At 39.7% G+C, this 22142-nt stretch overlaps 1 protein-coding gene across 1 annotated transcript in view; it reads right to left on the bottom strand.

Annotated features, from left to right (window-relative positions):
* The window catches only part of LOC149274136 (arf-GAP with coiled-coil, ANK repeat and PH domain-containing protein 3-like), a 74490-nt gene extending 66513 nt beyond the window's left edge, over nt 1-7977 (bottom strand). Inside the window, exon 1 of the mRNA XM_089505778.1 lies at nt 7931-7977. Within this exon, the coding sequence (XP_089361904.1) occupies nt 7931-7977 (47 nt within the window). The remainder of the gene's footprint in view (nt 1-7930) is intronic.
* Nucleotides 7978-22142: the final 14165 nt, after the last annotated feature.

The following is a 22142-nucleotide window of genomic DNA, read 5'->3' as shown; positions in this document are numbered from 1 at the left end:
CCTTTCCTCTCAAATAAACTTCTCTTCTGTACTTTGTTAAATCCCCTTAAGTATTAAAATGCTTCTATCACATCTCTCTTCTTCCCTCCAAGCTGAACATATGGAGTTCCTTTATCTTTTCCTGCTAATTTTTATCCTGCAAACCATTCCCCATTTTGATAGCCTGGGACCAATGGTTCTTATCTGCTGCCCAGTGTGCCTCACCATGTCACGACTTACATTACATGTTAGTGAACCACATCACTGTCTTGCTTGCATCACTCCATCTGTCTACAATATACGTCAATGTGAAAAACTGCAATTCTCGTGCGCAAACAACCAGGCGGTATTCAAAAAGCATTTATTAACAGCAGGCATGCTCTCATTAATCCGTGTGACCAAAGGATGAACTTAGAACAGCACGGAAGCACTGCAAGGGATTTACGGAGTTTACTTTAAGCTCCTATTTATATTAAGGCTAAAGTCATAAAATAGACTTTCCTCATCGATTTGGGAAATGTGGGTGGTAGGACCAAAAAATAAGAGTAGCTGTTTACCGAAGTAACTTAAGAACAGCGAGCGTGCCAGTAAGGAGTTAAACTGGGAGGAAGGTAAAAGTAGATCAGATGAGATCAGGTTGAGGTTGGCATCAGTAACATGGTCCCTAACATTTTCATTAACCAAAGTGGGATTCGTTGTCTTTAAGGGATGTGGTTAGAGGAAAGACTGGGCTCAGGACTCTTTATGTGACCTACTGATAGCTATATATACACCAATGCTTTGGAAGAATAATTGTATTAACTTAATGTAATTTTAAACCCTTTTCCTGCTGTTTCTATTCACGTTATTGTGGCTTTTAGGTCTGTAGAACCCTGTGATACCCTCATACCCAGCAAACATTCTGTCCTCCTAGAAAAGAAGGGCATCAGAGGAGGAAAGAAGGACAAAGGGATGGAACCATTCCTCCTTAAGAGGAACAGTTGGGAGGTGTGATATCTCCAAAGCATATTGGGTTCTCTGTATTCATACTAAGTCCACCACTAAGTTATTCATTCACGACACGTGGCAGGGCTCGCGAAGAATCAAGACCCTGGTTGCTGTTGTAGAATTGTAGGCCAATGTCTTCCAGAAGACACGACTTTCTGTTGAGATGTTGTGACATCCCGGCCCTTGAGAAAGTGGCACCATATGCGAAGACATAAAATGCTTACAAACACTACAATCAACAGCAGTGAAGCCCATATGCCCAAGCAGCCAGACTCCGATACTCAAAAGCTGCATACGCCTAATTATTTTAAAATAATTATTAGAAAAGCAGACATATTTCTCTTATTTATGATCTTAATCAGGTTATGTTATAAAAACATATTTAAGATGTTTGAGTGATAGATATGAGGTTTACGTTGGTCCTTAAGAGGTTACATTTCCCAACCAAGATAGGTGATGAAATGCATTGCCCTGAAAGAGTCATGTGATGAGACCTTGTGCCACATCCTGCATGGGCCAAGCGGTTTCACTCCAGAAACAGGTATTTCCAGGAGCTTATTCCTGTTTATGTTAAAGTGTTTGCTTTTTAAACCTCTTCAGGGCTGCCTTTACCCACCAATCAAGTTTTCAGACTAATGGAGATCCAGGACACATGTTCTGTCTGCTGATCTTTATCTAACGAATAGCTGCGAAGTCACTATCCTGAGTTAAAAACAAGCTCCAGGCTACAGTACAAGTAATTGAGAGACAATATAGAGCTGGTATCACACCTCGGCCGGGTAGGCATCCTCCTCGGAGTCCAGTTTCTAACTGCTTATTAGACAGATTGGGAGAGATTTGGGAAAGGGTTAATGTCATAAAAGTAATGCAGTTAACACACAACTACCCTTATAGCAAACAGCCAAGTTTCTCATGTGAAGAAAGAACTTTTTTTGGAGTAGGGAGGTATCCACCATTTTTGTCCTTATTTTCGGAATATTTTGTAACTATATACATTGTACCGAACAGCCGAAGTATTTGTACACCATGGATATACGGACATTCGGATTTGCTTGGTCTACAGCTGACCTAACAAAGCTTCTGGTCCTTCCACAAGAGGCGGAAGTACTTAAAAACTAAAAGCCAGTATGAAAACCTAAGAGTCTGTCCTTAAATAACGAAAGGTAGACAACACAGAGATCAGAACATACATCTCCCAGAAGGACACAAGGAGGAAAACCAAAGACAAAGACATTAAGAGGCCTTGTCCCTGGTTGGAATACACAGCGCCATTCATGAGATGCAAATGTTCGACCGCATGCAGAATGCCATCTGCCACACCTGCCTCATGCCAAGGAGACCCTGCTAGCAATTAGAGTTCTTCGCGCCACGACCTGCAGGTCACGAATAAGATCACCTGATTAGCTCCTTGTTTAAACGCAACTTTTCATTCATTCAGAACAACTACAGAACCCATGACCATCTAAATGTATCATATGATTATATTAGTCGTAGGAGAGTCGAAAGATAACAATGTATCTACTTACAGGATGCCTGGTGTTGATGTGTTGTGTTTTTTATCTTTGCGATACTGTAACACAATTGTTTTTATTGGATTCTGAGACACTGAGATTGGGACTTCTACTGTTAGGAATATATTGGCAAATTGTACCCATGACCCCTAGAATTTTATTACTGGTGGAAAATTCAGTGCAGATTTCTGTACAAAGATTTTTTTTGTATTTTAACCCCTTAATGACAAAGCCCATACCTGTACAGGCTCAAAATGCATAGTTTTCAATGGGATTAGGGACCGCCCATTGTCCTTAAGGGGTTAAGCTATTAGATATGTGACTACTAAATAATACTGGATGGTGAAGGTGCAATATACTCATTGCTTGCCAGCGGGAGACTTCCAGGGGGTCTAAAAAACCCCCTGTGCACATGTGCAGAAAGTGCTCCAATTACAGTGCTTTCCTGCTTGTGATTGGCCAAAAGAGCGACAGCAGTGTGTGTGTGGGGGGGGGCAGCATCCAGCAGCTTGGGGGCCCAAGTGGAGTGCCCCTGTAACACTCTACAGCGCACAGACTGGGGGACTTTAAATTTTAAGAACAGACAAGCAACAACCCCTATCATAATGGATTTTAACCTATAACTTTGGTAAAATTGGTAAAAAAAAATTGAACTAAAAAAATGGTCATAAAATATATATAATTTTTTTTTTTTATTATCCACAAACATAAAAGTGAAATCACCGAGCTGAACGGTAACTATTTCTCCTGAGAAATCTTAGTGGTATTCACAAATAATCAATCCCAATATTTAACAATATCCTTTTTACCCCAAAATACACATAATTATATCTGCTGGCTGAACAGATGTTTCCTGCACGAGCGTCACAGAAATATAATTAGTGCGACTATGTTAGGATCAGAAGGCACTTAAGAATTTGACCAACGATGTATTCATTGTTCCTGCTGTCTGTGCAGTCTATTTCCACGGCAATGGAAACATGAAAAATATACATTTATATCTAATATACATTTTGTTTTAGAAAATATAATAATCTATCTTTATATTAATATTTTATATGATTTTGCTGACTTTTTGTGTTTGTGGATATAGAACCAAGCAAGCCCTTATCTAGCACTTAAGGCTAAAATGATAGCATTTCTGGGCTTTTCATAATATTGTCCAGGAAAATTAAAAGGTAAGGAGTAACTTAGGTTCATTAAAAAAAATACAATTAAAAAGCTCTAGCTAAAAGCACACGTGAAGTAACGTGATATTTTATTAGTTAGGATGGGGAAGTATGTTTTCTTGCACCAATACGTTCCTAATGGATTGCTCAGCAGGAGTTTGACAGGAAGTGATGAGTGCATGGATAATACCTTCCCCCAAATAAGCAACAACAATATATTTTTGATATATATATCTTCCATACATATATAGATCAGAAAATTCTGAAAACGCAACAGTGCCTTGTATTCTGTCAACATTTTCTCTTTTTTCTAGAAATGCCATTTACAGCAAAAGGGAAAATAAAACAGTATAGATATTTTTTACCCAACCCTGTGTATATTTATCTGTTTGCTTTCGCATGTCTCATAGATAATTGCAGTGACACATTAAGGTAGGTAAAGGCAAATGTTATCATACGGAGCCTCCATGCCAAACAGATCAACAGCATAGAATAGCACTAAGGTTTTCACCTGCTGGTAAAATCAGCCACAAGACGGGGGCAATGCCTAATCGCTTGAAGCATAATTATAGGTAAAAAGAGAATTAGCATTCTTAATGTGTGCATAAATTGTGGAAGCGATACCGCCACTTGTGATGTGGGTGTCACTTTGGTTTATTTATTTATACACGGGGAGCGCCACATTTTGTGCCTGTTCAGACTTATATTTTGCGAGAATGACGCATTTTGTGACAAAAATTGGGGCAAAACCGATTATACATTGGCACAACTGCAATTGTGAGTGATGTACACCTTTATATATAACCTCATTATCCTCAATAGTCATTCTCTGTATTGAAAGACACTATTTTCAAAACAATTGGATAGTAAAAATTCCTAAAAAAGCCAAAAAAGCCCAATCGGTATCTCCCTTCACAGCTCATTTGGTGGATAGTTCTAAAGATAAATCGCAAATGGAGAACGCATGATAGGTCACCATCAACAAGGTGCAGATAACTGAAAAGACAATATCCCTTTGTGTTTCCAGATCGATCGCCAACTTGGGCCTGGTCACCCCTATCACAGCCCTTCACATCAAACCCCACCAGGGCCCCTGCTTAAAAAATGTCAACCTTTTCCCCTAAAAGTAGTCCAGCTCCCACTACCTCCTCTGATAAGAAGTCCAAACCTTGAATAATGATGCAGGCCCATTGGGGGCAAAACAGGTCCAACACAGAAGGAGCAGATCCTGCACTTAATGAAGGGTCAGAGGGGGTAGTAACCCAGTGTGGTTGAATCCCAAAGCTCTTGGCAAATAGGTTTCTTAACATCAATATCCAAGAGTACAAAAGCGACGATACTTAAGCGATAAATAACTGTGTTTTATAGCCAAAGAGTTCTGCTCATGGACGTACCATGGCTTTTCTTTTTAACGATGTCATGTTTGTTTAAAATACCCCATTATAATTTTCCTTTAACCTTGGAAGTGCCAGAGGATTAGATAACACAATTTAAGATCTGCAATGTCTGGATCTCCCTTCTGGTTATATTTCTTTTATTTCCATGTAGATAAATTAGCATATATCCTGATAAACATACAAGAGTTATGGCGAAGCAAATAGATATGGAGCTCACATAGACAGGATCATCAGCCCTGTAACCGGGATGCAGCTGCGTTTGGCACATAACTAATGCAGATCACGACACAGAAACTGATTGTGACATTCACTCAAAGGCCATTCACGCTCCCTTCATCCATCCTTTATTGTATGAAGGACAGCTAGAAAACAAAAAAACCCTGATATCCTCCAATGTTTCCTTGGGCAATCCCATGGGGCGACTCTACAAAACCTGACCCAATCCATTCACTAATCAGCATCAGATCATTTAATATTACATCACAAAACTATAATGAATTCATAATATTTAGCAAATCTATTATGTATTAAGATATTTTTCTATTGGCTGCACATTTAATGTGTCTACATTGCGAATAACCGAACTAACTTCCGCTAAACTAAGAGAGATTACTAGATGTAATGTCATGGAGACACGTCTACTGTCCCGAGCTCTATCCAAAATATGGTGTTACAACTTTAGCCGGTCTATGTATAGAACAATTAGAAATCTATGGAATAGACAACGATGTAAAAATGTGCAGATAACAACTTCCAGGAAGCTTAGCTTGGAATAGTCTGAGGATGTTGGGAATTGTAGTCTACAGACGCTGCAGTGGTGCTTGTCCTCTGATGCACACTAAAGAGACACACAGGGTCCCCACAGCAGCCACTGCCATGCAACGTAACCGGCAGGGAATATCTGGTGGAGGGAATATCAGCAGCTCTCTGGATCTGCAGCCAGACCCCCCCCCCCCCCCCACTCTTCTAACACATGTCCTCCACTAAACACTACCAGCACCTGACCAACAAGCCCACCCTGTTTTGTTATGAGATCAGCACACGACGGACGGTCTCTAAAGACTGCAGGAATCACACCGTGCTATGACTACCCAGAGCTGTCGGCTCGTTCCCTAAGGCCTCTCTTGTGCAATGATCAGGTATAGAATGCATATCATTTCCAAATACAATTAAGGGGGTGGGGATGGCAAATGGACCCAACACACAATACGAGCTAAAAAAAAGCAACAATGAAGTATTTCTTTTGAGATGAGAATGAGAGAATAAATGCAACATTAAACAATGCACCCTTCGTGCAATGCGCTGCATGTTTGCATGTGGCCATCGTCATCTGGCAGTTAAAGTGTTAATCATTGTAAAAATGAATGCCATTTCCAAGACCAAGAATGCTTTCCACCTTTTGGTGTGATTTATAATAGCACTGACAGCGTGAGGTTTGCTCATAAATAAAACATGGAAGGCTTCCTAGCCAGCTCCATGCACACAATGTCCCTGCCCTGCCTCCCTCTGCTCAGCAGACAATCACACACCTCATAATACCAGATCTTCTATCCTAATCCAGAACTCCCAGGAATGCCAGTGACCTCATACGGAAACTATAATCCATCTAATTCATCCACATTCGCTGCTACTTCCTTATCACGGCCTAATCTGCTCAGATTGCTGCAAGATGTTTGGGTTTTTCCAAATCTTTCCTGCCCTACCCAGATGGTTACAGATAGATGGCTTGCAAAGCCTAATTATGAGGTCCACATGTTCTGCCAATGTTCCCACAACCAGATTTATCTAGAGCTGCTGTTCCTATTGGGTATAGGGCTGAATGCCCCATCTAAGACTAATGCTGCTCTAATTGGCTCTTACACATTTAGAAAGGAAACTGTGGAGAAGTTATCCTTGCCTCTGTAGGAGGTTACAATGTGTCAATCTAGACCCTATGGATCATTAGGTCCCGTCATATAGTATCTTGAGGCCTCATCCTAAAACAAGTGTTTATAAAACGTACTGTTTGTGGGATACACTTATTCCAGACACTGAGAAGTCCATATCTAGATTTCCTCAGAACTCTAGAACCAAAGCTAAACCTAACAATGTCCTTCATGCCTTTTGACCCATAAGGCTTAAGGGGACTCCCTCACGATCAAAGCTAGTAGGCCACCGACAGAAGACATAACATGTCCTAAAATAAATAAATATATTGAGCAATCCAGAACAATATCCAGTTAACTGCAAAACCATTTAATCTTCAAACCTTCCAGATTACTCTCTAGAAGCAATGTGCTTCTGATTTAGGAGTTCCCTGTGCACGAAATGTTTAGTCTTTATTGAACTTCTAAAATGTTTATAAATATCTCAGCAGATGTATCTAAAACACCGCCTTGTTACATTATGATGTTCATTTTCCAGATAATTCAATAACATTTTTAGTTAGTTGGCCATAACTCATGTCATTTGTTAGACAGGACTAAGGCATTATATAGATTATAAACCTAAAGGTCACTGCAGGTCTTCATGTGCCCTTCAGGTCATTCCTCATCTACTCATCCATTGAGTGACTTACTCTAGAGCATCTTCCCATTCCAGAAAAGCCTAATCCTTTCCATACATTGAAAGATCAGTCCTGAGCCCTTACTCCAGCTTTTCCTATTTACCAGTCCACGACTTAAACAAAATACAAAACGTTTTCTGTATCATTCCAACGATGATCCGTACCGTAACCCCCCATATAATGAGCATTCTAGAATCTTTTCATCCATGGTCATATTCCAAGTATTGGGGCTCGCAGCCCTACCCCCCTGCTTAAAACTGCCCTATCTGCATATAACATTATGGGGTGTGGGCTGTGGATCTGCCCCCATGTCTTTGTACCCCAGCCCTCGCACCCCCTTACCGAAACCGGGGAGAATCCTTGATGCATTCTTCAAAATCCACAGTCATGTTTGCAGCTCCCGGTCCTCAGTGCATTGCAGTCGGTAAAATGCCCCCCAGCCCTTTCCTTGCAGGTACCAAGTAGACCCGGGATGCCCTTGTGATACCCCGAATCCAGCAATGCGTGTAGTTGCGCAGAGCAGGGGGATCACCGGGATGCACCGGGTACCGGGATCCAGAGGATGGATGCAGGCTGATGGGAGGCTTGCATAGGAAAAAGCTCAGAGTTTTAACGAATCCAGCCAGCTGCTGCTGCTGCTGACTCCCGGCACTCGCTCGGTCCAGCGGGAAATCCCAATGCTGTACGCCGGAGCCTGCGATCCCTCCCCGGTCTCAGAGCGTGACTCCTACTGCCGGCAAGGCAGCCCAGCCTGTCACAGTCAGGGAGCGTCTACAAACTCCACACCCACCGCCTGTCACCGCCAGGGAGCGTCTGCATTCTCCACATTCACAGCCTGTCACTGCCAGGGAGCGTGTGTAAATACCCAATCCTGTCACTGCCAGGGGGTGTCTGTAATCTGCACATTATGGCACTTCCAGGGAGCACCCCACAGTCTGTAACATTTGGGGGAGCATTTGTATTCTGCAAAGGCCCCAATGTAAGAACCAAAGAGGCTTTCTTTGTCAGGATTACCAGCACCAATATTATATTTTATTACACTGGTACATGTAGATGCCCCCTGTCATTTCCCAGCGCTTTCTGCTAGAATCTCAGGATAGTTTGTTTGTATGAGTGTACAAAAGGGTTCCAGAGCAATAAATACAGGTATAGTTATGTCACAAACTGCTTTCTGATGTTACCATTTTCTTGCATCAACTATTTCATAATAGTTCGAGTGTCTAATTTTGGACTGAAATATTGGAAATTATGGTGATTATCTTTTTTTTATAGAATGCCAACAATTTACTTAGCGCTTCTTCCAGTCCGTACAGACAAATAATCTGACACAATTAAAATAAACAGACTAAGACAAAGCGATACATTAGGTAAAGCATTTACAATCTAGAGATGCCTCCAAGTTACTTGAATATATATATAGATAGATAGATAGATAGATAGATAGATAGATAGATTAATTTACAGCATGAAATCTAAATATGTTCAATTTTGTAAAAAATATAATTTGTTTCACAATTACTGTAAATAATGCTGCATGTTTCTGTAAATTATTTATTAAATAGTATACTTACTCCAGCTATATATGTTGTCTATATACATTTAAACTAAGCACCATTACAAGACATTGAATATAGTGTTTTTAGTGCTGTTTGAAACACTGCAATTTAATACTGAACACTAGGGGGCAGAGTTTTGGGTCGGAAAGCATTTTTACAGCATTAGAAGTATTTTCTTGTGGAAACTTATGCCATTTTTCCATTTATGATAGATTCGCTTCTGTCATCTAAATTTATGATATTTTGTTTGACTAAGCATTCCGTCGTATGCATAGAATCCCATTTATTTTTCTCGTCAGGCTTCGAGTCTCTTGCCATCCATAGACGGAAACATTTTTCCAAACATGAGTTAGCTATTGAATAAACATCACATTTCAACTGTTTAATAAGACCACATATGAAGCTTTATAAAATATCACAAACATGAAGGTTTTGGCCGATACTGCTTTTTTTTTTTTTTTTACAACAGGGATAAAATGATCTAAACATTCTCCTCCTAGAATCTTGTTCTTGTCACACTAATCCCACAAAGTATGATTGGGGAACAAGAATTTAGCTGTGGCAACCATGAAACCAGTGTGACAACTGAAGATACGAACGCCGTGCCTACATAGTAATTACATATGACTAATGCAAATACTTTCGGAGAAAAATATTTAACTGTTAAGAAAGAAAACAGAAGGGTTGTGTTGCATGAACTGTTTGGTACACGTGCAGTACGCTTGGCAGAGATGGGTGTGATTTGTAGAATACATCCTTAGTTACCCAGAACATCTATGTAGAGATTTTAAACTTAAAATAATGTGCCAGTAAGGGTTGTTTGGCAATATTTGAGTCTCATTGGGGCACCTGGTGTAATGCTGAGGTCGAAGCATTAGACCTGATGCCCTTCAGAAAAGTGGCACCATCTCTTTGGTGGGCACCAGAGGGGAAAGAACACATTCAGTAAGCCTGGGTGGTACAATGGAGATATCTCCTTTCTGTGATGGATCCAAATAGATAAGATACCCTCCCTACACAAAATAGGTTAGACAGACTTATAGAAAAACAGGATAATCATTTATGGCAGAAATGAGGATTATGGTTCTGGAAGGTAAATTAACTAAGGCTAGGTGAGGGAGAAGGGTAAAGGATTTAGGAAGGTGAGGTATGTCAAGGATGGAGAACATGAGGATGACTACTCCTGGAGAAGGTGCAACAGACATTAGTTTAGGACACTACTACAAAATTTGGAAGGCGTCCTACTGTTCTCTTTAAAACATTAAATATCTAATAACGTTGGTTGAGCTGGGATTCCTTTTGTTAATGTTCAGGTTAGCAGCGGTATGACTTAAGAATGTATTTCCTAAGGAGCAGGGTAGGCCCGAAGATAAAGCTGGGGTGAGTAGTCTACAGTCTTGGGATATTTACTAATATGTTTTTAAAGAAAAATCCAAGCAAACCTGGAAGGAAACTCAGTCATATATATATAGCCATATTGGTCCAAGAAAAGATGGAGGCCTTGAGTGGGAAGTGAATTTTATTGGGCCAACACAGATACAAGCTTCCAGAAGATCAGAGATCTCATCGTCTGTAGATACCTCCAAGGTGCTGTATTAGAGAACACTATTTAAATAATATTTGCATTTCTCACATCAGGAGACAAATATTACCAGATTATTTATTTTCTATTTTCCATAGAATGTGTTATTTATACACAGAATAGGTCGACATGGACAGCAGTTTTGAAATACCTTTCCCTCCAGCAATTTTCTTGCTTTAAGATCAGCACAGGCTTGACCTCTTCTAAGTCGGCCTATGTCCACATTTCATATGATAGCTGTTTGGCCCATTGAAATTTATTGGGGACCCCCTTGCGAATTATTGGGGTATCCTACATATGCACTCGCCCCTTCCCCAGCTGTTTTCTATGCAGATGCAATGGGCCAAACACATGCAAGAGATATACTTACCACCAGTCATCTCAAGTTAACTTTAAGAATGGTGTGGGGGGCGTTCAGACCCCCGTGCACATGCGTGGAAAGCAACCAATCAGCCGAAAGCCACATGGAGGGGAAGCTGCAGCTTCTACTGCACTTAAAAATTTTTTTTAAGAAGAAGAAGAATGCATATTAAAGCACTTCTATTTGCATTCTTCTAAAGCGTCCCTTTCATCCTCCCAGTTTAAGCTCAATGATTCCATGCGTTCTTTTGAGGCTGTTTCTACAGCTTTCCCTTCTTTCTGAGTCACCTGACACATCAACCAGCAAAAGATTCGTTTTCAGCAGCTCTGTTACTAAAGAAAACGCGAGCACAAGCGCAGACGCCGCATTATTTACATTAAACAAGCCTTATATAAACAATTATTCAAACTAATTTGTGTAACCAACGATTAGGTTGATTGAAAGGTTGGAAAATGACCTGGTTACCACAGCAACCAACGGAATGCTCTTGCTGATTGGACCATAACATTCTTGCACCATTATTACTTTTTATACACCGCGGCACTTAGAAGATCCAGCACTCTCATAGGCTACAGCCAGAAGAATAGCCCCTGGGTGGGAGTGCGGCCCCAGAGGAGGAAGATCAGGGATCTGGCTCCCATGGTGGCCCTACCACTTTGGATCATCAACACAAAACCATAAAGATACATGAGGCTCCATGAAAAGAAAAATACTTTTTAATAGTAACATACATCTGCGTGTTTCATACATTAGATCACTAATACCAGTGATCACATTTCATAGAACCCATTTAAAAATTCTGTTAATTTATTACATCATAATTTAAATATAATTGTGCAATTTTTCCGCTGCACAAAATGCAATAAATAAATGATGAGCCTGTGCGAGAATTATTAATTACACCTCAATCTAAAAATGCTCGGAAACTTCCTCACATTACATCCGGGAAGTCACTCGGGTCACTGACTACTCGGCTGTTGCTTATCGTCAACGTCATAACTACGCGACAGCTATTAGACAGGACCCTGAAACCGCTCTATCTCACGCCTGTTACATGAAAGACGGGTCGGCCTTGGCATGCCTGAAACAGTTTACATCGGCTTCCAAGTATCTGATATTAACTCTGTATGTTTATTACTTTAATAAACGATATAAAGATGTGCTTACTTTGTTTTATGAAAGTATTACTCACCCAGTGCAGTAGACATTTTAGTCAGGCGGAGGAGTGCCTTTGGCGGGTCCTTCGTTCTCTTAAACTGTACCCATGCTGGAATTACTGTCCTTGTCCCGGAAGTGTGTTTGGGACCCCCACTGGGTTCACTGAAGTTTATTCAACACACGTTTTATGTAAATTAACGTTTCAGCTGGGATTAAAATAATGACTCTGAACAAAGTTCGATATTTAGTCTTTTTCCAGTATTTTGGGACAAAATATAGGTAGGTGCTCATTAAATCTGTTTCAGAACCCAATCAGTGTGTGGCCACTTAAATATACCTTGTGGATATGCCACAAATTGAACACGCCATTAGTTTGTGTGGGCATGCTGTGTATTGTTATTAATTACTAGCATATGATTTTATGATTTACCCTGTTCCTCCTTTAACTGCCATTACTATGCCTGGCGACCAGTTAGAAAAATGTGCCGTGCGAGGAAAGTATTGGATTTAGATGGTTATTGTTTTCAAAATACAACAAATTCAAACCAGCAGTCCGTACAATCATGTATATAAGTAATAGCAAATCTTCAGATTGTTAAAATGTGTGTTCCGTTTCAGAAGTAACAAGTAGACAAATAAATAAACATATAGATACATAAAAGAGACCCTTCAGCAAAAGTTACTTTGTACATAGTTATGTTGGCGAACGATTATGCATATCGGTGTGTATTGCATACATACTAAAAAAATCTGATTTTGCAGAGACAGTCGTAACAACCAGGCTGGTGCGAATCCTGGATCCCATCTAAGAGGCAGGGGCAAGGTGTTTCATGGACTAGTGTAATGGGAAATAGGCGGTTGGCATGGTAGTAGGTACTGATCACCATATGTTTCTTGGTCAATGGAGAGATTTGTAAGCTCGTTTGATCCAGGATCTCCTTACTTGTTGTTTCTGTCAAATTGTTCTGTCTACCCTTTGTACAGCGCTACAGAATACGATGATGCTATATAAAACAATAAATAATAATTTGACCCTACTTACGCAGGAAGAATATTGTTAGAAAAAGAAAAAAAACAACAGATTAAAACGGATGGGTGAAGTGTATACTTGGAGATGCTCAGATTTTTTAACGTATAAAAATGGATATCAAGAATGTTAACAACTGGCCATTCATTAAAACGATGTGCCGATGACGTTCCTTTGAACACGTCAGTAAAAGATTGGCACGATCTACTGTAATACATAACTTTATTCCTCTACCAGTTTACGTAAAATAAATAGAAGGAATCGATAATCTATGGATGACCCTTTAAAGCTTGCAGAGTGAGTTTTAAAAGAGGGTGTAAAATTTCACACATTGAAAATCCTAATATATTTAATGTCCTTTTGTTTTTATTGGCTTGGCGTCACTGAAATCCTAGATATACTTTATATTTATTCAACAACACATATACATCTAAAGCAGGGGTGGCGACATAACAACTGCTTAATAATCGTGGACAAATTTATATGTGTATACTGATGACTTATAGCATTTTATGGTAACTAGAATGGATATTCATAATTATATTTTTTTCAAAACCCTCCCGTGTTGTAGTTTGAACAGCGTAACGATCAAATGAGAAACTGGTTGTTAAAGCAGTAATATAGAATATCATTTTAAAAATACTGGGGTCATGGAGGATTTTGGCCTTTGGAATTTTCTACAGAAACTATTTTTTTTTTAGTGGAAATTATGTAATGTCAAAAACACAGATATCCATGCAGAACTTAAAATCTTCTGCATTATACGAGGTACAAGAATGTGTAGAGATATTAAACATTACATTGAAAACACCTATTAGAAAGTATTTTGGGCTTCTCTTCAATTTGAACAAAGGCATTTCTGCCCTGGATATACTGTGTCAATGGTAATGGCCTTCATCAAACTCCAGTCTGCTCTACTGCAGTCAAAGTTAATTAGCCTCATGTCAGGAGCCAATTTCCAGAGTGTTGGTTGGCTAGTGATCTTGTGCTCAAAACATATAATTTTCCACCCATGGTTGAGCACAGAACATTGCAAGACCATAAAACAGAGCCACTATGGAACCCCGAGCTAACAAACAAGATTTAAAAAGGCTATATAAGACACCAGAGTCTCAAGTAAACTGGAACTCAAGCCAAGGTCAGGGTCATCAACAACCGAAGTCCAAGTAAGTCAAGCCAGTCAGGAATCATAGAGTAGTATCACGAGTTCATCCAGAATCAAGAATCTGTCACAACACTGAAAACTATACATGTACTCTCGTTCAGGTGATTCCATATATTCCATCTCATTTTATTTTATCTACAATCAATTTTGTGTTTCTATTACAGGGAGGGGCAAATTTAAAATTGACGGGAACATGAACAAACATAACACATACTATTACACAAGGAGAAGGGGACCTTGTTTTTTCGAGAATGCAGGTTTTAAGGTGTTAAGAGGATAGATTGTATGCTTGTGTGAACAGGTAGGTTTTTAGTGAGTGTCCAAAGCTACGGGAGAATCTGACACAGGGTATAATGGATAAAGCCCTGGAGTTGTGATTGGGAAGTGGTGGCTGTTGAGAGACAGCAATGTAAAGAGGACCATTAGGAGAGTATATAGAGATAAGAGTCGAGGTCTGGTCGTGCAGATCTTTGTACGTCAATGGAGATATTTGAATCATAGTCTTCAGTGTAAAGGCTGAATGACTGGGCTAGGAGGAAAGCAAATAAATACTGATGTAATTGGATGACCATTCTAGCAGAGGTATAACCATGGAAGTCTAGAGATGGTTCTCCACTTGGAAGCTCACATGAGTTTATGTGCTAGAATGCCCAACAGAGACCAAGAGTCGTAAGAATGAAGCGCATGCTTCAAGGACCCCTAATTTTAAACAGGACTTCATGTAATGTTAGCCCTACTTCAATGAGAAGCAGATATTTCTTCAGAAATGAAAACCCTTTAAAACACCCGTTTCCACGTTCATACATACACAGCTTTTTTGTAACAAGCTCCTTTTAATTCTCTGCATGTTTCTGAAATAAACACAAGGTTTTATCATCCTGTGCTACGGCGTGAATCATTGGAGCGTGCGTTTCAGCTCTTCGGATGAGTTATTGTTGAGTCATAACGAAGCAATTGGATTTGTTTATTATCTCTTCTATTTTTGGCTTCGTCATTTACATATTACGGCTAATTTTTAGATATACTTGTAAATATGTTGTTTTTGTCACAGTTTCAATTTGACTCGTGACATTTAAAATGCAATTTAATATGCCAAGGGAATCATTGATATCTCTTGCCAGAGACTGCTCACAAGTGGAGTTCCCAGGAAAATGTTTTCTTAGATGTGTATGAATTGTCTCTTAATGTCGTGTAATTCATATGGTACATTATATTTAAAGCTGTACTCATTATTTAGATCAGTTATGACTTTAGTATATTAGATTTTTGAACCATGAATTATTGTATGAATATTTTCATAAATATACACACATCATTTTGCCCAGGTTTGCCCAATGGTCCTCTAGAGATAGCTCAACATAATTTAGGATGCCATAAATTAAGGCACTTTTAGAATTAAATGTCAGACTGATATAAGATAAACATTTAAATAGATGTAAATATGGTGACTGTATCAATTAAAAACACCAATTAACAGTAGACATCAAGAAAACCAGTAGAATTTGACCTAATGGTATGTTTCGCTTTGGTTTCAGCGGCGTGATGGAGACACCAGCCGATCAGGCTGTTCTTGGAGTGCAAAATTATTTAGAGGTAAGTTTTTTTTAATAAATAAATCTTAATCTTAATAAATCCGCCTCACCTTTCAAATAACGTTCAATAATATTCTCCTGTTTTCAATGCCGAAACCATGCTTAAGACTGAGTTGAGTTATAAAGACTGAACGTAAACGGAACATAGCTCACGGAAACCAATTTTATTCAGGCTGAGTGCCTTTGGTTTTTGCTCCTCTCACAAACAAACCCTTTCTAGTTCTATAATGTTTCAAGGAAATTGTTATTGATCAGCACGCATTAGCATGTATTAGCAACTTAATGGGTTATTCATGAATATGTTTCAAGGGACAACTTGCCCCTGGCCTCTGATGGATCATGCTATGTTACATGTTATTTCAAACCCTGAGTCTCATAAGAAGACACGTCTATGTACACATCTAGATGTTTGGTCATTTGTCCAGTTGACCTAATTGGGTTGGCCAGTTGTTGGATGGCAGTGCATGGTGAGAAGATACATTTGGGCACTAGTAGAACTTCTGTTGATCTTCTGTAATGTCCCCTATTAAATTCTTGTTACTCTACTTTTACTTACCAAGTAGCGTTTGCAATTAATTGCAGCTTAAATAAGCGGAACCTCATACATTGCACCTCATCTTTTCTTGAGTTCTTTCCAGGAGAGACATTGATAGCGGAACAGGCTTCAGTGTGCGCCTGTAACAAAACCTCAGAGGATGCCAAGTTAATGACCGTTTAACTAAAGAACAAAAACGGCATTAGTGTGTCAGGCAGCTTTGTGTTGTGCTTCTCCCGCTGGTACCCATCGCCTGCATCACCTGCTGGTAATTAACAGGATCTCCTGTCCCAAGACCCGGCGATGCAGGAGAGCTCAGCATGCAGCAGCGGGAGAACTGTCAGGCGGAGTACTTCACTTACTTTGCAGGCAGCCTGGAAGTAAGAGGGTTAATTGTGGGGTATAGATTTATTTTAATTCTCACCATTACAAATTGATTGCACAAAAAACAGGTCTAACCATTGGATCTCAAATTAAAGGGACGGTCCAGCTCTTTGCTGCATATGATAGCTGAATGCTTCCCTTAAATTATAATTTTTGCTTCCTTGAGAATACATTGAGGACCATAAAACTGAGCTTTACCGAGGTAAAATTGCCCTTAACTCCTTCACAAACGTCCTTCTTTAAGAGCCGGATCACTTTGTCCCTCTTTCCCCCGCTGTCCATCTTTTCTAGGAGAATGTTTTCTGGATATGAGGGTATCGCAGGGTTCTACAGCCAAAAAATGTGCAATAATCTGCATAGAAACAGCAGAAATAAATAAACCATACTATTCTTCTTCCATGTCATCATTTATATAAACAGTTATCAGTAGGTCATAAAGTTACTTAAAAAGTCTTGTGCCCCCTAGCATCATCTGTTACCAAAAATTGGACTTAAAAAAGCGACCCTCCTTGGCCATTAGCAACCCTGGGGGGCAGTATGTTCTAATGGGGCTAGAAACATATGAAGCTCTACTTTTAGAGTCATTCAAGTCTGTTATAAAAAATTAAAAAGCCAGAGGACTGCAGTAGAAGCTTATCCTCTCCCCGATAGGGTTAAGGTAATCTGCCCCTGTACCGCGTACCAAGTTATTTTAGTGTGTGTGGGTAGAAAGTAGACGTACTCCTTTATTAAGCTCTTATGTTGTCAATCTATGATCAGGTGAGTCACCAGAGAGTGTAGGTGTGTGTACCTGGGAAACCATGTGTTATGTTAGGATGAGACCAGCTTTCTACAATTTACCATTATCCTAATGTTTCCCCCCAAAAAATCTTACCATTTTATTTCTGTTGTATTTCTACCTAGATAAGACCTCCAGGTTAACATTAAATAAATATATAATAAAGCGGGGCTTGGGAGGAAAGGTGGGATCAGAGATAAGATGTAAGATAAGCTATATGGGTGGATAATAAATGTGAATGGTCAAAGCTTCTATAAAATCCCTTCCTTTTGCCACATATACAAAAATGGTGGCCTGTGAACCACGCGTTTATAGACACGCATGTCTGCCTCATGGAGAATCCAACTCTGCCGATCCGTTCCCTGTATAAAAGAAAAATCGCATTGTACTTATTGCGCTCGAGGTGGTAAATTTAACCCCTGATAAGTTCAGTTTATAGAAAGCTGCATAGTTCGTGAGAAAAACTTGGGGCCGGCTTGGTATGTATTGGCTGGGTCTTCGTTCATCAGATAATATTTGGGCTAAATTTAAAAACCCTCGGTGAAGATCCTTCATAGACATTGGTTTCTGCATGGAGTCTGCATATGTGATGCGATAATTAGAGACATACAAGATGTCCTCTCTCTAACTGCAATCATCGCAGGACAGAATTAGGTAGCGGTTGAGAGATTCAGTTTACAATAGCAGACGGGTTCATAAAGGGCCTGGAGAATTTATATTCTATAAACTGTTATGGAGGTTGCCTTTAGTTTATGACATCAGAGAAGCTTTATAGCTTTAGTAGCGGAAAACATTAAGCTCGTGTTAGTAACACTCTGTAAATATATGAGACAAATCACAGCCTTTTATATAATCACTTTTAAGATCAGTTCCCATTATATGACATTTAACACCGCTTTACAAACCAAATTCTAATGTATCTTGGAAGCAGTCAACAGGTCTGACAGACTTTATTTGAACCCCTAAAGAATGATGTATTCTTTTTGTCATTTTTATATGTTTGCCCAACGATGAAGGCCCCTTTTCATGCTATTGCATATCCACTATATGGATAAGAGTATTGGGACACCTGGCCATTATACCAACAGGGACTTTTATGACATCACATTCTAAATACATAGGATTTCCACAAGATTTCATAGTGTTTCTGTGGGAATTTTTGCCCATTCATCCAGTAGAGCGTTTGTGAGGTCAGTCACTAATGATGGACGAGAAGGCCTGGCTCGCAACCTCCATTCCAGGTCATCCCAAACGTGTTCGATGGGGTTGAGGTCGGGGCTCTGTGCGGCCGGTCAAGTTCTTCCACACCAAACTCATCCAACCATGTCTTTATGGAGCTTGCTTTGTCTGCTGGGGCGCAGTCATGCTGGAATAGAAAATGGCCTTCCCCAAACTGTTCCCACAAAGTCAGAAGCAGAGCATTGTCCAAAATGTCTTTGTATGCAGAAGTTTACCTTAAGATCTTCTTCACTGGAAGTAAGGGGTCTAACTCCTAACTTCAAGAAGAGTGGAACGCCAAAGGGGGGACCAACTATATATAAATGTCTATGTATTTAGAATGCAATGTCGTAAAGGTCCCTGTTGGTGTAAAGGTCAGGTGTCCCAATACTTTTGTCCATATAGTGGTGCACAAAGCAAGGTCCATAAAGATATGATTGGATGAGTCTGGCTTGGATCTGAGGCTGCCTAAATCTACAAAAGAATGGTTAGTTCTCCACGATATTTGGAACAACCGAGTTCCTCTGCGAGTGTACCTAGAAGAACTGATGCTGCTTTGAAGGCTGACCAAGGGTGACCAAGCCAAATATTTCTTTGATTTCGATTTTTCTTCCGTTCACTCATTTTGCCTTTTGTTAATCAATAAACATAAACTAAAATGTCTATTTTTGAAATCATTTTTACTCAACACCATTTTTTTTTTACACGTGCCTAAAACTTTCTCTAACACTAGAACTTTTTACACCACCTCCGGTTCCTCTTCACCCCCACCATAGAAAACATTTGAACTTTTAAAACATGAACAATACGATAGCACAAACTGTAATGAAAAGGGTGCCGGGGAGCTCTGGAAGACACTGGAGGAGTTAACGTTCTTCGTTTAGAATGTAGAAGAACGCACTGATACTCTCTGCCCTGCATCTCCGGCATCAGATCAAGGCGAGAAGAGAGAGGCAGAGCGTCAGACATATAGTCTGCCCTGTAAATGCATGTGATTGGTGATCGCAGTAATCACATGACTGTGGAAGACTCCAATTGGTCCCCTGTACCAGGAAACATATGCCCTACTAGCTATGACTCCTTTTTTAGGGTGCAGTAGTATGTTCTAGGACCACAAGGGGGTTAACGTAGAGAGAACACGTTGCTGGACATACGTCGAAGCAATTTTAGGATATGAAGATATCTAAGGCCGTTTTTTACAACAGTAATGTCCGTGACAGATTTATAATTATGCATAGACTGGTATTTATGGTATTTATTTATGGTATTTATGGTATTCCTCGCCATAATACTGTTCCATAATGTTTACCAAACTTAGCCTCTCATGGAAAAATGAGTCCCTAAAGTATCTGGAGTTCAGGTTCTTCAAAACATTTCACGTATAGACTTAAAAACATTAAAATAGGGTATAAAAATCTGTGATCTGTGTATGTATTATGTGGAAGACATAAGGGAAAGTTCATACTTGGGGCCAATGAGTTACGATTTTCAGCCAATGTACTTTATCTAATATGTTAAGTTCTGACTTTTTTTTTTTAAAGTAAAAATTGAATTTTTGCTAATTTACAGGCAAATAGCAGCAGAACAGGTGGGAGGACAGAAAAAAGCTTATCAATCTTCTTTTAAGACTCAGTGGGCTGCGTGACTCACTATTCAGCCTCCTCAATGATTAAATAACACTTGGTGAGTTTGGAGCTTTAAGCTAAAAAAAATAAAAATAAAGTAAATCATTTGGATTTTAGAGAGTTGGACTTTCAATTCTAGATTTGTTTGGCGTTCAACAAAAAGATCTGCTGCATGATCATGCCATAAGAATAGTTACATTCTGTGTATACGTATTCTTGGGGCTTTTGCACCAAAATCCAGACATCATGAAACACCCAAGGTGGTTCGTTGTGTTATATACTACGTTGTTTATCCATTGAATATGATGGCGCTATATAAAACGATACATAATAATACATTATCTATATTGAAAACCCCGTAATTGACCCTTCTACGGGGGAACTACCCACAGGTCACATCATATAAGGCAGCATTTGGCTTGAAGTGAATGCTATCGGTTCTGATATTCAGAGACTTGGGCCCCTTTTATGTGCCATTAAACTCATGTATGGTTCCGTTTCGGGATACAAAGTTAACACAGAAATCGTTTTATGACGTCTGTAAATAAAGCTACTTTGAGCGATAGCGGCAGGTCCGTTCTATTTGCAGAGCAGTGCAGTGAAACGGCTACGAGTCCTCAGACTCTGGGGGTTATCACAGAGCGTCGTGCCGTCTTTTAGCTTCGCTGGAATTTCCTCTGTATGCAAGTAAGTCAATGAAAATGGAAAAACGTGGAAATAATCAATTTTTAGGGGAGGACAGAAAACCTTTTGCTGAGCAAACATTTGTAAAAGGGCCTCGTTGATCCCTTTGGGAATCTCCACTCTCTCAAGCTGATGGATAGCATTAATATTTTATGAAGACTCCAGCAGCAGCGAGGCTTGCGATGGTATGTGAGATTCTGGCTTCATGAAAGCTCTGGAGCCTCAGAGTTCAGGTCTCCGAGCCAAACCATGTAACTTTATTTCCCCGCTTTAGTTTATGAGTAAATGAGGCGACTTGTCCTTGTATCAGCACACTAGAAGAAGCAAACGTGTCTTTTTATACCTTTTAGGGTTCTTTACTAAGCAATGATAGAGAGGTTCCCCAACATTAAAACATCTATCCCAACCATAAACAAAAACACTCATGAAAGCAACATGATGGAACCCCAAAGACATCTTTGAATGCATAATTAACCCTTAAAAATTGTCCATACTGACCTTATTGGCCATTAGCCCAGCCGACACAAGCCAATGAACCAGGCCTGACCAACCGGAGATTTTTGGCTGCCCTTCTTTTCTTCACATCACTGGAGAAGAGGGCCCCAAAGAAGCCAGATCTCAATGAGACGGATGACCTTCATTACTTTCCCTACAGGTTTCCGACCAATGGCTTCATAAATGCTACCAGGATGTCCCATCAGCCCTACATCCTGTGTCTTTTTACGTTTATTTTACCACCCTTCAGTGTTTTGGAGATAGTAAAACAAATGCGCCGGCAAGCATATGATCTTTTCCCATAAAATACACTTTCTGGATACCTAAAAAGAAGTAAAAGATGAAAATTTTTAACACTTTCATGAAATATAATACCGTCCTGTTGTGTTACCCC

Source organism: Sceloporus occidentalis, unplaced genomic scaffold, assembly GCF_023333645.1.
Source record: "Sceloporus occidentalis isolate IW3139 unplaced genomic scaffold, rSceOcc1.0.p SCAF_346, whole genome shotgun sequence".
Taxonomy (NCBI): domain Eukaryota; kingdom Metazoa; phylum Chordata; class Lepidosauria; order Squamata; family Phrynosomatidae; genus Sceloporus; species Sceloporus occidentalis.
The sequence above is the reverse complement of the archived record's forward strand: the minus strand, read 5'-3'. Positions and strand labels throughout refer to the sequence as shown.